This window comes from Neomonachus schauinslandi, chromosome 4, assembly GCF_002201575.2.
Source record: "Neomonachus schauinslandi chromosome 4, ASM220157v2, whole genome shotgun sequence".
Taxonomy (NCBI): domain Eukaryota; kingdom Metazoa; phylum Chordata; class Mammalia; order Carnivora; family Phocidae; genus Neomonachus; species Neomonachus schauinslandi.
The window spans coordinates 149,914,881-149,932,172 of NC_058406.1; the positions used below are offsets into that span (position 1 = coordinate 149,914,881).

Here is a 17,292-nt window from a genome sequence, read left to right on the forward strand (position 1 = left end):
GAACACGGAGACTATCCTGCATCTTGCCTGGAACTCCATGAAACTGTTGGCAGCATCTGGCTCAGCTGGGTGCATCCCGAAACACCACATTTATTTGATATCGGAATTGATATTCCTCTTTTACATTGTGGTTGGGACTCATTAACTCTCAATAAGGACCGACGTTGAAGGAGGAGTTTCCTCCCTTTCTTGCGAAAAAAAAAATGTTTCCTTGGACAGGACATAGCTCCTGTAACTGATTTGCTCTCCTGGCACCCGGCAGCATGTGGTGGGGTGCCCCGGGGCTGGTAAGAAAGGGGACAGACTCAAGAATTCCTGGGTGGGAAGGCTTTTTCCCTGCGCTTACCACAATTGCTAAAACACTAAGTTTAATAGCCCAAGACTGGTCTATATTTGCGTGGAAACCATGTTTGTGTGGATTTTTTTTTTAATTTCAAGATGGCCATAATAAGAGCCAGACTGTTGATGAGTCTAACGATTAGAAGCAGCTCCTAAATTTCCCACACAATCATGGTAGGTTCAATTCTGAGATCTTATTTGAAAAGTTCAAAATGCGTGGTGTTTTTATCTAGCGACCTCACTAAAGCACTCAGATCCACTAGTGCCAGACACAAGCGTTATGTTTGCGGTTGCCCAGTGCGAGGATCGTCCTTATAACCAGCCATGGAATTTAAGTAAAGCAGTCTGGAGGGGTGTCGGGAAGGTTCATTTCAGTAACTGCTCTATTTATGTCCACAATACCGCTATTAAATTGGCAAGTATGAAGCAGCCTTGAGTGTGGCCGAGCGTATGCAGTCACCATTCCTGGAGGAGCTGTGTGCTTGGAAACGGGAGCGTAAAGAGGGTTCTTGGCTTCCAGGAATTTGGCTCAGGGCTTCAATCCATTTGAATCATGTCCACCGTTACACCTGCTCCTTTTGGAGCCAAACCTGCACATTATCATCATTACTCTTCAATAGCACTGAAATTGCAATAATCTATGAGATCTGTCCTTTCCTGTTCTTTCTCTGCCACAAAACAGAATTTCCAGGAGCTTGTGGGGGTGGGATGGGGGTGTTGAAAAATACATTCTGGGTCACCGCTTGAGAGGTTTTTATTGTATATTTTCCCCAAGCGATGCTCGTAGTCAAAGTACGATGGGTATAGAATGAGCAAACACTTAAACTGAAAACAATCAGATGGGAAAGTTCTCTGCTTTAATGAGAGGTCACTAGTACTTATTTCTGAAGCTATTATCAACTTGGACTGTGGGACTGGAGGGGCTCTTCCAATACAGGTAGTGACACAAAAGAATCACTGCTTTTTTTTTTTTTTTAAGATTTTATTTATTTATTTGAGAGAGAGAGAGATAGCGAGAGAGAGCACGAGCGGGGAGGAGAGCCTGACATGGGGCTCGATCCCAGGACCCTGGGATCATGACCTGAGCCGAAGGTAGATGCTTAACCAACTGGGCAACCCAGGCGCCCCTGAACCACTGCTTTCAAGAGAAACCTGGGCACCAATAACAAACTCATTGCTTCCATCTGTATCTTATATAAACAACAAGATCCTAATGTAAATATCAAGACATGGCTCCACAATCCCATAGTATTCTCGTTTGCCATGAATCATGAAGTGTCACCTTTTCAACTCCTGAACGCCCAAGGAGCAGGAAAGAAACTACACAGCAAGGGTAAAGGAATCTAGATCAGGGATTGGCAAACTACAGTCCTAGGGCTGACCACCTGTTTTTGTAAATAAAATTTTACTGGCATACAGCCATGCTCATTCATTTACACATTAGCTATGTTTGCTTTCATGCTAGAGTGACAGAGTTGAGTAGCTGCGACAGGCAACGTTGGCCAACAAACCCAAAAATGTTTACTCTCTGCGTCTTTACAGGAAAATTTTGCAGACCCCTCGTCTAGACAAATAGTCAAATGAGTCAAGTTGTTGGCTACAGGTCCCCAGTTCACAATGCCAAGAGAAGGACTGGGTTGGCTTTGGTTGTTGTCATGCACTTTGTAATTTAAAAAATCTTATGAGCCAGTACAACTAAAACTCCTACTCACCTTGCTTTGAAGAAAGAGTATGGAAAGTAAAATTAGGTCTCAGTATATTTTACATGTTGCCTGGACTTCTAAAGCATTGCTGGATTGCTTAAATGTGCATAAGTCAATGTCACTTCTCAAAACTTTTAAAAGGCAAATGTTGGCAACTTCTAAAGTATTGGCATCATGCTTGTGTCTGTACCAAATTCGACAATGCTCAAAACCACGTGCTGTAGCTATAAATGTAGTCCTACTTCAAGTGAAACTCTTTAGTCTAAATATTTTCAGTCTTTGAAACCGGTTTTTAAGAGTCATCAGAAATCTGTAGTTTAAGACACCAGACACATTTCTTAGCTGAGCCTTCCAGTGCCAACATGTTGGACCAATTCAGTAAAACATGCCATAAATTATATGACTGTTTTATTTGAATTAGGGGATACTTTCCACAATAGCAGGAATTCTTACTGGGAGTTCAAAAGCCAGACACAGGCTCTAGGTTATTATTCATACACTGGTGATGGATTCGAATCTTGCCTTTGTGGCCAGGTTTGGCCAGGAGTATAGGTTACGGCAAAGAACAAAACTAAAAGACCCAAAGCAGTTAAGATTGCAGTCTCAACAGCTCTGAGTTATACCACCTTTACAAATGCAAGACAACTGGCTGGAACAACCTTGGAATGACATGTCAGAAGTGACCGGAAGCTTATGGAATATCATTCAGGATAGGGCTTCTTACCTGATGTTGCTTACAATGAAGGCTAGCTCTCTTCTTGTCATTTAAATATATTAGTAGATCATTAATAACACATGTGATTATGGACTCTATCTGCAAATGAATCTCAGTAGATATGTGACTAGTCGCAGCAGAAAAGCCATTCAGGTCCAGGAGCACATAACCTTCCTCTCTAGACTCAGGTTGGGTCACCTGCTATGTCTACAGACTTAAATGGCTAAAATCCAATTCTCTACTCACAGCTCTACTCTTGCCTAGAAGAATTTATAAAGCTTGAGATAATAACTTGGGGAAGGAAATGGTGTGCTAGTGAAAATAACACTAAGAATTTAAATACAATTTTTGAGACTTGCGTCTACAGTTAAAACATGCAACAAATCCACTAGGTAAGTCATGAGAACGATACGAATACCAGCATAGGGTATGAAGTTTTCAGTTTCAACTCAAGTATAATCGGATCACATAGCTGAAGAAAATGCCCATCATTCTATAGTTTTTGAAAAATTGGTCTTAATTCTTAAATTGCTTTCTTTATCTGAAAAAGTTCACCAGCCAAGGTATACACCATCACAGAATGCCACTTACAGACTCTCATTTTAAAGATACCCTTAATTTTCCAAAGGACAGTTAGAATAGGGCTCATTTTCAAAAAAAAAAAAGATGATTCACTGTTCTAACTCAGGACTGGAAAGGTGATATCCTTACGGGGGAGGCTCATAAAAGACGTCGTAGGAGAAATGACTGCTCTCAAACTTTTGGTCCAGGAGTGAGGTTGGGGGGTGAACACGTCTCTCTGAAACAAAGCAGCTGATGCTCGAAGTTGTGTGGGAAGGGCGGCCTGTGTGTTCTGTGGCCAAATAGTGAATGCACATTTTTGTGTGACAGTCCTGCTTGGGGAGCCAGGCTCTCATTAAGTTCTAGCCGGTTCGATGTTCACGAGGGGAATGTCCAGGGTGTGGGGAACACTTCAAATTACATTTCGTGAGGACACGAGACTGTCAAAGCTTAGGAAGGCCCTGCTGTTAAAGGGCCGTGGAATGCTCGTCAGCACAAACTAGCTGCGGACACAAAGGGAGGTTTTTTAAAGGTGGTATCGAATAACAGGCCAGCAGCCGCGGCTTAGACCTCTTTCTTCTCTCCACTTTGGCTCTTTGTTGAGTCACTTCCATCAGGCAAAGTTCCATAGGATAAGCCATTTGGATCTGGTTGTATTTTGTCCAACATTTGTTTCCCTGTGGAGATAACGATCACAAAAAATCTTTTGCGCTCTTAGAAAAGAATACGTCTTCTCTTTAGGCCACATTTTATTCCCTTTTTTTTTTAGTGCTCTGTGGTCACCCTCTGCACAGAAGAGATCAATGTCAGGAAGAAAAGGCCCTAGAACTCCGTGTCCCTTGTGGTGACCACACACTCTCCACAGGAGACAATGGTCTCCCCGCCACACAGGGCCTCCTGGGCTGGGCATGGAAACCGGGTTGGATCGGTCAAGAGATGAACATGAAGCATCCACTCATCTCCACACCTTCCATCCCAGTGTCCTTTCTCCTTTTCCGTGTTTACTCTAATGCACGTAACAACAAAGAAAAGCAGATTTCCATAGCAGCTTCTAAAAGCTGTTGCTGATCCTATGTATGGGGCTTTGTGAACTGAAAAATCGAGTCAAATGGTATTTTCTACCCAAGTGCCCCTAACCACACAAGTCATTCATAATGCACAACTTTGCCACGAATGCCAATCTTTGCCTTGAACGCTCTTAGCTGGTAAGAGGGCCCAAGAGGGAGAGAGAACACGGAATTCCTTGGGTCATATTTTCTCAGTTGTAGGGACAAGGCTTTAATGGCTTTTGCTTCGAAGTCTGGGACCTAACAGAATGGTAGAGGAAGCTGTCAGAACATCATTACTTTGGTCTAGAAACCTGTAGGTTGCCCCAAATGCCTAGCAAAGCTGGACATACTGGGTGGGCAGGGGAGGAGGTGAGGACACAGCCCACCATTTGCTTTGTTCTGAACATCGCTTCTGCTGTCTACATGACGACAGTGAGTTATTTCCCAGTGAGAGCGGAGGACTGCAAAGATGGTGCGTGTGAAGTGGATCGGGATGAAGAACGCAAGGGGGAGGGGGAGAAGCTCTCCCTGTTCAGGCGACGGTGAAGAACGTCCCTTTTGGCCCCACCGTGCACAGGCCACTGCAGTCTTCGCCAGGAATGATGGTCCTTGGCAGCCTAAGCTCCCGTCCTTAGAAGTTCCTTCAAAGGCTCTCTGAGCAGCAGGGGACCCCTGCTATAGCCATTCCCTACTTCTGTCCCCACCCTTTTTCAGTTTAAGGGAACCCAAAAAAAGAAATTGGCAACATCCCCCAAATCAAGAAAATGGGGCCAGTTCTCTTATATCCCCAGTGTTCTGTGCAAAACCAACATTCAAATAAATGATTAGTAACACTGACAGTTAAAACATCACCTCTGGTTTCATGGTCAAATAGACATTTTCTTGGGTTATAAGAATTATGTTTTCTATTAATCTTAACACCCCAAATAATACCGGCAACTACTAATTTATAAAGTTTTCCATCATAAATTAAAGAATATACTGTTTTACCAGGAATATTTCCAAAATCAATGTAAGATTGTGGCAGATGTTCCTTTTCTCGATTTCTTGTGACCAAAAGCACACCAAGGAATGACAGAAAACACCTGTAAGAACAATATTAATAAGGAACACAAGAACACTGAAACAACCCATGGTGTTAAATAACAGCTCCATAAGTCTACATGATGACATAAATTCCACTGGTTTTGTTTTTCCTGTTTCTCATGGTAAGCCTCCTAGAACTTGTCTTAATTGCTGCAGCCAATTATATTTTTCCCCAGAACCAAGACTTGGGCAGCTTCCAATAAATCTCTGCTCCAGGTTTTTACCATCTGGAGGCTAATTCCGGCTCTAAACCCTTTGGGTAGACACTAGGTCTCGTTTTCTACCCATGCATGCCCAGACCCATTATTGGCATGCAACACGAGCAAGTATATGTGTGTGTGTGTATATATATATATATATATATATATATTTCTTTAATTTTCTAAGAAATCTAATTGTCCTTGGCCATAAGAATAGTCATAGTTTCCAGATCCTAGAAGTTTAGGCTTGCCCAAGTATCTTATGAAATTGAATTTTCAAGCTAGATGGTTTTCTACGCTGAAAATAAGCTGGGCTCAAGTCTGCATAATAATGGTCATGCAGAACACCAGAGCAAGAAACAGCTAAGCATTAATGGAGGGCCAGCTGGAACCAACAGAAGATCTTAGACATTGGTGATGTTCTGTCAAAGTTCTGCTCTCTGCTTGCAAGAATGTCAGCAATGATGCCAACCGAATTTCCAGGCAGGGTTAAAGATGGGCACCCAGACACAGGAAAGGGATACTACCAATCTGATGTTAGTAGGTCCAAAGCTAATAATCTGCCCCAGACTTAACCTTTTATTCTAGAGAATCCTAGAGGCATCTGTGCTTCCTGAGTGAGTTCTAACCTAGAAATTTCCAAGAGCGAGATAGGTCTGATTTAGCATGGAAAGGTCATGGAGTAGCTCCAACAGCTGATGGTGGATTTATCTAGACCTTGGCTGGAACTGAAAATCCCCAGGTTCAGAACCCTCAGAGAGAGACCCAAATTACCAAGTCAAAGACACAGAGTCCTGTGGAGGGTGTTATATTGAAAACTATGTTTCTTTTAAGAGCTCAGGAAACTAATGTTTCTTATATTGTCTTCCAATTTTCTGTACCTCAGATATAATGCCAAAAATCCTACATAAAAGTAATAGGATTTCACATTCCTTACTTATGAGACATCTACTCACCCAAAAATATATATAAATACAGTTAGAAAAGCTGCGCCAAGGAACTCCTGATAAAATATGATACCTATAACAGGAATAAAAGACAAACTTAATTTCAGGGTAAGAATATATATACTAGCTTTCAAATTATGTTCATGTATTATTTTTTTCTAAGGATAATTACCCTTAAAATGCACATTCAGTAGCTTAAGTTTAAAAATATTTGCATGCCACACTTACATTTTCAGTAATTTCAAAAAGAACATAGATTCATAGACTTTATATAATGCATTATTATTATAAAATCAACACAACTGACATGGCTTTTGGAAATAGAAATATCTTATCCAGTCTAGGATTTGTCCCACTGGAAGAGGCAAGGAAAAAAACTCTGGTGACATTTCCCACCTACACTCTGGGGCCCGGGACACGGCATTCCTTTCAGCACAGCGCCTGGCTGCCCAGGCTGATGCTCTTGGCAATGCCTCGTGCGCGCTCACGCACTGGAGGACGTGGGAACCATTCTCCCCAGCTCTGTTTCTCACTGCCAAGCCCCCCTCCCTTCTCTTCCTTCTGCTCTTCCCTTTTGGGGGAAGGAAAACTTGGATGTGTTATTTCTTCTGATAAACTTGTCTTCTCTCCGTGTTGGTCTTGATGGCTTCTTCTTGGTCTAAGGTTCCAAAGCCTTCAGAGAGTTATTTCTTTTTTAAAGGTATCTTTAAATTATGTATTATGTGGAACTGAATTTGTGTTTGTGTGTGTGTGTGTGTGTGTGTGTGTGTGTGTGTGTGTGTGTGTGGTGTTAGCCTGGCTAGTCAGCTGACAAATATTTATGGAGTGCCTGCCACGATGCGAGGTACCGTGGCTACCATGATGGACAAGCAAGAGTCCTGTACCCAAGGAGCACTCTCAGAAGCCCATCTCCTCACCTAGAGAATAAACCTCGTTCAGGCAGAAGCCACGTCCAGTTCTAATAAATATTTGTCGAGTGGATAAACAATTTGAGAGCATTCTTCCATGTTATTGCATACTTCCTTGTAATCATTTTAATGTTTCCATGTTATTCTAAGCAGATGTACCATAATATTCATTTCTCTAAGGGCATTTTAAGCAGTTTTGAAATTTTTTTGCTTTAGTCAAGTAGCAATAAACTTCTTTGTACATATTTCTTTTTTTTTCTCAGTATTTTAGGATTTTTCTTGTTATTGCCCCTTAAAGCAGAATTTCTTTTGTAAAGAGTAGAAACATCTTTTTAAAAATTTGTAGTAAAGGGACACCTGGGTGGCTCAGTTGTTAAGCATCTGCCTTCAGCTCAGGTCATGGGTCCTGGGATCGAGCCCCGCATCGGGCTCCCTACTCAGCGGGGAGCCTGCTTCTCCCTCTCCCTCTGATCCTCCTCCCTGCTTGTGCTCTCTCTGACAAATAAGTAAATAAATAAATAAATAAATAAATAAATAAATAAATAAATAAAATCTTTAAAAAAATTTGTAGTAAAATACAAATAACCTAAAGTTTACCATCATAACCATGTTTAAGTTTGCAGCTGTTGTGCGAAGTATATTCACACTGTTGAGCAACTAATCTCCAGACCTTTCTCACTTGGCCACACTGGAAGTCCATACCCATTAAAGGACAGCTCCCCATTTGCCCCTCCTCCAGCCTCTGGCAATCACCACTTTGCTGCCCATTTCTGTAAGTCTGACTATGCCAGATACCTCATATAGGTGCAAACATACAGCATTGGTCTTTTTATGACTGGCTTATGTCACTCAGCATAATGTCCTCAAGGTTCATCCATGTTGTCGCATGGGTTAGAATTTCCTTCCTTTTTAAGGCTGAATAATATTACATTGTATGACATACCACATTTTCACTTTCTACTCATCTATCAATGGACATCTGAATTGCTTCCACCTTTTGGCTATTGTGAATAATGCTGTTATCACCCAGGCATACAGGTATCTCTTCGTGTCCTTGCTTTTGATTCTTTCAGATGTGTGCCCAGAAGTGGAATTGCTGGACTATATAGTAATTCTATGTTTAATGTTTGGAGGAACTGCCATAGTGTTTTCCATAGTGGCTACTCCATTTTACACGCCCGCCAATAGTGTGTAGAATTCAAATTTTTCCACATCCTCAGCAATACTTGTTAATTTTGTTGTTGTTGTTGTTTTGTTTTGTTTTTGCTAGTAGCCATCCTAATGGGTATAAGGTGGTATCTCCTCATGGTTTTGACTTAAATTTCCCTAAGGATTAGTGATGTTGAGCATCTTCTCATGTGCTTATTGGTCATTTGTACATCTTCTCTGAGAAGTGCCTATTCAAGGCCTTTGCCCAGCTTTAGACTGGGTTATTTTTGTTGTTGTTGTTGTTGAGCTGTAGGATCAGAGACTAGAAACATTTTTCAGGCTCTCGATAAAGATTATGAAACTGAGCCCTAGGAGGGCGGTCCATGCCACCCAACTCCACGAGAGCTCCTCCGGCCTCAGTTATTGCAACAAAAAGAACTAAACAGAAACCTTACTAGTTTCTAGGCAAAATATGGTATTGCGTTTTAATCTTAAGCTAGACTTTTTGATGGGGGCAAAAAGGGAAAGTTAGTCAAGAAGCTTCACCTCCATTCCACACTTCAGCAACAGCAAATGAATGATCGCTCCCAGAAAGCTCCAGCCTCCCTGACTCATCAATTACTTGGTGTGTTGAGTATTGAGATTCCAGCCCTGTTGGTCCTCCTACAAAATGTTCTTTTCAAGGGAACTACCTTTTTTTTTATACATCTTTACAACATTAATATTAACTATTAGGACGTATGTCATGCCTGCAACTCTTTTTGGCCCTATTAATTTTTTTTTCTAGTAATTCTAGGGCACACAAATGTGCAGTCTTTTCTTACTTTCTTTTGTCAACAAGCATAAAATGCTAAAAAAAATCAGATGTCTTGGTATATGATCTTTCTCTTTAAAAGTAAGGTTCAATTTTGGGAAATAAAAAAAAATGCATCGATTACTCTTAAAAACTGCCCACTAGCAGTCACATTGTTTGCCATGAAATAAGAAAGATGTGCCAATTAGGAAACATAATCCTTAATTGCTTCCAAAATGCATAAATTTTGCTTTGGGAAATGAACTTCCAATATGAGAAGGTAGTAAATATATACAATAAGCCAGTAAACTAGGCCACACCAGTACTAAACTTAGGAGTGAGATACTGGAATCTACTGTATTTTGATTTGGATCAAGTTTCAAATTTGTGCTTTTTTAAGAACACTTTTGTGTCTCATATATATATAATTGTCAGTAAATACCAAAGAACTATAAGAGCAGAAAAATAGAGGTCAGAGCAGCAAGGATAGTTGTTTCTATTCTCGTCTGCTTGGCCTTCCCCGGAACACTTGGTTCAGTTTCGGATTCAATTTTGGATCCCTCTGTCTGATCAAGGCAGTGAGGGACAGGGAGGGAAGCGTTCATGGAAATAGGGATGTTTGGTCCAGAGAGAAGATACAAGAGGACCCTTCAGCTGCTTTGATTATCAGAAGGGCTGGCAAGGAGAAGACTCCAGAAAGCAGAACTAAGATGAGAGTCTTGAATTCACAGGGAGGCTAGTTTCAAGGCCAGTATAAGGAAACACTTTCTAATCATTTGAGCTCTCCAAATAATTAGAGTGATCCAAAACAGGACTGCGCTATCTCTGGAGACAGAGAGCCCTGGGGAGCCTTCACACAAAGCAGAATAACCCATCCTAGGGGACGTTATGGAGGAAATTCAGTCCTGGGCAGAGGTGAGGACAATATGACGTGGGCTACACAGTTCCTTATAAACTAGAGATTCCTTGGTCGTCTCATTTACTCCGACAGAAACTTGATTTATGCCTGGTGTGGGGGTAGAATCACCTAAGGATAGAAAGCCAAAGCTCACCTGCAATAACGGCACTGGTCGTAAAGAAAATATGGTTGACCGGCACCACCATCGTCGTAGCGTAGAGTTTCGTGGCTTGATTCAGGAACCTAGAGCAGGAGGCACTTACTGAAGCCCTGGCTTTAAGAGACGCTCAGCAATAAGTTAACAATAACATCAAGAAACGCATGTCCTTAAGCTACAACTACAAAGGGAGAGGAAGTGCAGTAAAAGGGCATTTTCAATCAGCAGTCATTGCTTATATGCATCTGATGTATGAGATCAGATGTCAGGTTTTATGGTCTGTTTAAACCAACAACAGTAACAATGAAAAGCAATTAATCATATTCTGAGGCCACAGAAGTTTGAGTTGGAAGCAATTCAAGCTGCTGGACCAGTATCACACTGGAGCTGATTCATTAGGATAGACCCTAGAATCTGTTAAATAGCATATCTGGGGAATAGTATAGCTATCCATTGACATGCCACATGCCAAGAAAGAAGATGGAGAAGTGAAGGAATGTTCAGCGTTTGGAAAACAATGCTCAGGACGCCAGCTGCAGAGCACATGTGGGAGCTCAGCGTCTCACTCTGGCCACCAGCGTGGTTCCAGCCCCGCCAAAGACGATGCACTGCCCTGTCACTGACACCAACTGGACAATTTAAAAAAAAAATGCTTAGGTCCTATTCTAGCACAACTGAAAAAAAATGTTCTGTGGGTAGAGCCCAGGTGTGCCTGAGCGTGTGTGTGTACACACGTGCCCATGTGCACACACTTACGTACGTATACGTGTGCGTCTGTGTACATATATGTACGTATCTGTGAACAAACACATATCCTCGGGCGGTTTCACTGGGTGGCTAGTCCTACGGTTCTAGTGCATTCACCGTAGCTCCAGTGTGGCAGAGGCAGGGACTAGAACAAGGGGGATGGGAAAATGCAGGGTACCTTCAGTTCTACCTGCCACTGAAACCCACAAAGCGGAGTTGAAAGATAACAATGCTCGTCTTGAAACTCCAAAAGATATTCTAGCAGTGCTGATGAACTCAGAAGAAGAAAGGGAGATGAAACAAAGTAGAGAGAGCCAAGCCTGAGAAACACACTCATTCTCATAAGGAAATGACAAGTGAAACAGTGACCAAGCATTGGGGTTCTCCAGTCATTGTCCACATTCCATTTGCAACAGGGCCCATGTCCGACCCACAGCTATTAGACTTGACCGCCAGCGCCTGCGAAGGGGAGCGCTCTCTTCCTGAGTGTAGGCTCTGATTTCCCAGCGGACACTGGGATGGTGCTTTTGCACAGCATTTTGGGATAAACAGAAAACTTCCTGGCTGACTAAAGACAGCCTCGCAGGCAAAGGCATAATCATGATGTGAAATGGAGGGGAAGTGACTGGAGCAGATGGAGCTGGGGGGAGAGAGAACAGAAATTTAAAATGTTCCATGTCACCACCATTAGGCCCCCAGAGAAACATAAAACAATCATTCCGCCATCCCAGGGGTACAAAGAAAATTCTGGCCAATGACGCAAAGTTCTGGGGGAAAGGATTTCCCTCCCGGCCAAACGTCTGGTTTTGTCCATCCCTGGGCAATTAATGAGCGTGAGCTAAGGATGAAGGTGAAAGGTTCATGTATTTCCTATATTTAGAATGAAATCCTGGATGTGGACCTGCCCCTTTGATTTATTGCTAATGACAACCTGCGTACGATGGATATTAATTACAAGCAGAAGAGCATCAGGAAAGTATCAAAGTGCACTTAGCTAGATTACGGCCATACTTTAGAACTCACAAGACATGAAGGCAATGCTCAGTAAAAAAAAAAAAAAAAAAAAACAAACTTATTATTGGACACGAAGGATAAAGCGAGGCATGCTGGCTGAGGATAAGCTGTAGACCCTTCACCCTTAGAAATCAGTTGCACCTCATTTTAATTATCAACAGATGCCAATAAAGATTAATGCTCAGAAAAGCACAGGAATGTTGAAAGATGAGTGAGTATGTAGAAGCTAACTTACTTGACTTGGAAAACACAAGATGCGATCATGATGATAAACATGATATAGAAGATGGGATAAGTTAGTTGCATTTTATCTGTCACAGAAAAAGTGATCATGCCTGAGACTGCTTTTACCGAGATAACAGTCAGCGAGGCTGAAAAAGAAAACAAGAAACACAAATAAAATACATTGTTGAGACAGAATCACAAACAAATATCTCCAGTTTGCACAGTGGCGCCGTCAATAACCCCCGTTATGCTTTCGGAATGCAGGCTCGCATGAGGTGGCGGTAGGACGGGGTGCCAGACAACCAGTAGTTCTCTCGCCCGAAGCCGCGCTGGACTCTGAATTTGCTTAAATCAGCTAAAGATCTGCTGTGCGACAGGGTGCTTTTTATCTTTGTGGCAAGATGCTTATTTTCCAGCCCTAACTGTTGAAAGGATGCCTCAGAGTCTATAATTACTAGGAGATGGGAGAGCAGAAAACAATGTAGGGGGAGAGAAGAAAAGTCAGACAGTCCATGTGACACGAAGGGGAAAATAACTATTAAACTATACTGAAAAAAATTTAAAGCCAAACAGATGAGCAAACCGGAGTGTGGAAGGCAGCTCACTCTGTGAGTTTACTAAGAGTTGTACTGAGTCTCTGTATGAGCTTTTTTGTTCATAAATGTCTAGACGTTTCATGAAATATATATATATATATATTTTTTTACAAAGACAGTAATAGGAAGCAGGACCACAGCTGAGTATGCATTTCTAAGAGTCAACCATAAATCTAAGGTTTACATAAGCAATGTCTATTCTCTATATGCTAAAGAGGAACATATCCATAGGAGAACAAATTTTTCATAGGTCCCAAATAGCAATGAAGTGACTTGATAAGGTTATAACATGAAAGCAATGAAGCATTTTCTAGAAGCACCATGTCTCTGTAGGAAGAAAATCATGTTTTCTTTCTGTTTTTGTTCATTTAATGTTGCATATAATTCCATAACTTAGCTGAAACCTACAGAAAGTGAAAAAATAATTTTTACATGAAATCAAATAACTATAATCAAAGGCAATGTGAAGGAGAAACATTATCGTTGGTGCTGTTGGTCATAATATATGTGGGCTTTATCCCTTTTAGCTTTTGAATATTTTAGCTTTCATATATTTTATATGTATATATAAAATCAGTTTAAAATAGCAGCTGATGGGGGCGCCTGGGTGGCTCAGATGGTTGGGCGTCTGCCTTCGGCTCGGGTCGTGATTCTGGGGTCCTGGGATCGAGTCCTGCATCGGGCTCCCTGCTCCGTGGGAGGCCTGCTTCTCCCTCTGCCTCTCTCTCTCTCTCTATCTCTCATGAATAAATAATTAAAATCTTTAAAAAAAAAATAGCAGCTGATGGCTAACCAGGGAAAGCCTCCCACAATCTCCTTTCCAAAAACTGAAAATATACTTTAATTTGAAGAGTACCACGGCACCCTTCCAAATTAGACATTTTCTTTCCATTAAGAGTCATAATTAACGGAGAACAGGTGATAAATTCTAAAAACAAACCCCAAATCTGAACAAAGAGGTCCTTACAACCAGGCTCCTCTTCATCTCAAAATGTCTTTTGACCTCATCATTTTACATGTTTTCTACAGATTATGACAATAATCATACCTTAGCTAACCTAGGAATTTTAAATATCTGCAATGATGTGTGTCACTTGATGGTTTAAGTTTGTAAGGTTAGCTCTTAAGGGACCTTGGTTTCCTCCTCAAAATTTTGCTTGCAATTAGAGCACAATGTGGTTATGGTCTTGTGGTCCGAACAGCCAGGTTTCCCAAAGGGATCATTAATGGGAAGGAGTTGAACCCACTGTTCCATTAGCCTCACAACCTTCGGATTGCAAAGGCCCTTCAAGGTCATCTAATGCAACTACCATCTGATGTTAAATTATACTTAAACGCAAAACAAAAGCAAAAGTAGACTTTTTTATGAAACAGCTAAACCAACTATCGGCTTGCTATAGTTAATCACTGTATTTTCAAAGCATGTACAATCATCAACTGATTAATCACTCTATTGTAACTCCGCAAGTTACTTCTAGGCTGGTGACAAGTATTTCCATTTTATTTTTGGGTGGGCGTGTGGTTAATGAAGACAGGTGAAAATACAAAATTTAATGCAGTATCATTCTAATATATATATATAAATATAAAGTATTTATGTATCTTCTCTTTTTATATACAGAAAAAAAGTCTAGGAAAAATGCTAGAAGAAACTACATCAAGATGCTATCAGTGGTTATCTCTAGGCACTGGGATTATGAATAATCTTTAAACTCATTTTTTTTAAGCTATAAAAGTTTACATGTTCCTTTAAGAAAATTGGGAAAAATGCAGAAAAGCCTGGAAAGAAAAATGAAAATCACCTGTAATCTCAACACTCATCCCCAAATCATTTTTAACATTTGGGAATATTTCTTTGTAGCTATTTTTCTGTCTCTAAGTATGAATATATTGTAACATATGAATCATACAGTATATACTATTTAGGAACCTATTTTCAATTGCCATTAAGTATTTTCTATGCCATTAAATATTCTTCTAAAGCATGATTTTCATCAGCTGGGGAATATGCCTTTGCATCAGTGTATACTTTATCTTGGCAATTCCCTATTTTTGCATATTTAGGTTGCATCTTTTTTTTTTTTTTGGTATTAAAAATGAGGCTGTGATGAATATTCCTGAACACAAATCTTTGCATGCCACTCTGCCAATTGCCCTAGGAAAATCACCTAAAGGGGACTTTGTTAACAGCTGCTGTTCTTCTGAAATACACTGGCAAGCCGCCTTCTATAGAGTACCAGTCACACTCCCATAATACTGTACAGCAGTGCTCAGTTACATGGATTTTTATATTTTTCTTGATGAATCTCTTTTCTTAATTCTCAACAGTAGACATTAGAGCAAACCATTTTTACCGGACATAGCTGACCTGTGTTTGAAATCTGGCCTTCTCAGTTCCCTCCTACTTCATCAATTGCTCCTTCCAGAGACTTTCCCAAATTGCCATCAATGTCTCCTTATTAGAGCCATCAATATTTCATTTATTAATTTGGCTTCTCTAATCTGAGCATGCAGAGCAGAGAGAAGGACCTCCTAGCTTTCCAGCTTCCTGATCAGCTGAGCATTCTGCTGGGAGTCTTAAGACTCCTTTAAGAAAGAAGACTGCAAGGGCGCCTGGGTGGCTCAGTCATTAAGCGTCTGCCTTCAGCTCAGGTCATGATCTCAGGGTCCTGGGATCGAGCCCCGCGTCGGGCTCCCTGCTTGGCAGGAGGCCTGCTTCTCCCTTTCCCACTCCCCCTGCTTGTGTTCCCTCTTTCACTGTGTATCTCTGTCAAATAAATAAATAAAATCTTAAAAAAAAAAAGAAAAAGAAAGAAGATTGCAGGCACAAGCATGGGGCACCACCCACCAGAAGCCAGATCTCTTTCTTCCCAGTTGCCCTCACTTCGTTTACTTTTTTAGTTCATTTTTTAATCTGTCACACAAACAATATTATGTTAATAAAGTAAAAGAAAAATCCACCTGCCTACTGCCTCTCATTCAATTCCAGTGTATGCCTCATGCGTGCTTTTTTTTTTTAAATTTTACTTTATTTTATTATGTTATGTTAGTCACCATACAATACATCATTAGTTTTTGATGTAGTGTTCCATGATTCCTTATTTTCGTATAACACCCAGTGCTCCATGCAGAACGTGCCCTCCTTAATACCCATGCGTGCTTTTAATCACAGCGAAGGTAGGTATAATATTGTGTGCTACTCTTTCATTTAACCTGACACTATACATATTTTTCAAAGCTGCTACATGATTTTCACAATCATTTTTTTCTTGTAAAAGTCATTACTGATCATTGTAAAATGCCCAGCCAGCACAGGTAAGTATAAAGTGAAGAGTGGGTATCTTTTTCCATTTTTTTACTGTAGTGAGAACACTTCGGGTTTTCACCAATGGGTGTGCTCCAGCTTTTGGGTTAAGAGAAATATGTTCTTGGGGTGCCTGGGTGGCTCAGTCGTTAAGCATCTGCCTTTGGCTCAGGTCATGATCTCAGGGTCCTGGGATCGAGCCCCACATTGGGCTCCCTGCTCCACACGAAGCCTGCTTCTCCCTCTCCCACTCCCCCTGCTTGTGTTCCCTCTCTCACTGTGTCTCTCTGTCAAATAAATAAAATCTTAAAAAAAGAGAGAGAAATATGTTCTTCCAATGTCATAGAGACAGAGAATAGAATGGTGGTTGTCAGGGGCTGGGGATAGGGGCAGATGGGGTGATGTAGGTCAAAGGGTCCAAATGTTTAGTTTAAGAAGAGTTAAGTTCTGAGGATCTAAGACACAGCATGGTGACTACAGTTAATAATGCGGTACTGTGTACTCCAAGGTTGCTGAGAGATCTTTTTTTTTTTTTTATTAAAATGTTTCATTTATTTATTCATGAGAGTCAGAGAGAGAGAGAGAGAGGCAGAGGCAGAGGGAGAAGCAGGCTCCCCACCTAGCAGGGAGCCCGATGCGGGACTCGATCCAGGACCCTGGGATCATGACCTAAGCCGAAGGCAGATGCTTAACCATCTGAGCCACCCAGGCGCCCCTGCTGAGAGATCTTAAGCATTCTCACTGCACACACACAAAACAGTGAACTATATTAACCATACGAGGTGATAAATATGTTCATTATATCTTGAGCTCGGTAATCACTCTACAATGTATATGCATATCAAATTATCGTGTTGTGTACTTTAGATATATACGCTATATGTGTTAATTATTTCCCAAT

General features: G+C 41.1%; 1 protein-coding gene across 3 annotated transcripts in view; it reads right to left on the reverse strand.

The window, feature by feature from the left end:
* Positions 1–1,402: 1,402 nt before the first annotated feature.
* The window catches only part of NIPAL2 (NIPA like domain containing 2), a 75,007-nt gene continuing 59,117 nt past the window's right edge, over positions 1,403–17,292 (reverse strand). For 2 of the 3 annotated variants that reach the window (XM_021688689.2, XM_021688690.2), the window contains exons 7-11: positions 12,502–12,637; positions 10,503–10,591; positions 6,610–6,673; positions 5,358–5,452; positions 1,403–3,995 (exon numbers count right to left, since the gene is read on the reverse strand). In XM_021688689.2, coding sequence (XP_021544364.1) covers positions 3,883–3,995; positions 5,358–5,452; positions 6,610–6,673; positions 10,503–10,591; positions 12,502–12,637 — 497 coding nt within the window. In that variant the 3' untranslated portion in view covers positions 1,403–3,882. The remainder of the gene's footprint in view (positions 3,996–5,357; positions 5,453–6,609; positions 6,674–10,502; positions 10,592–12,501; positions 12,638–17,292) is intronic. The other variant, XM_044914655.1, reaches the window with a different exon arrangement.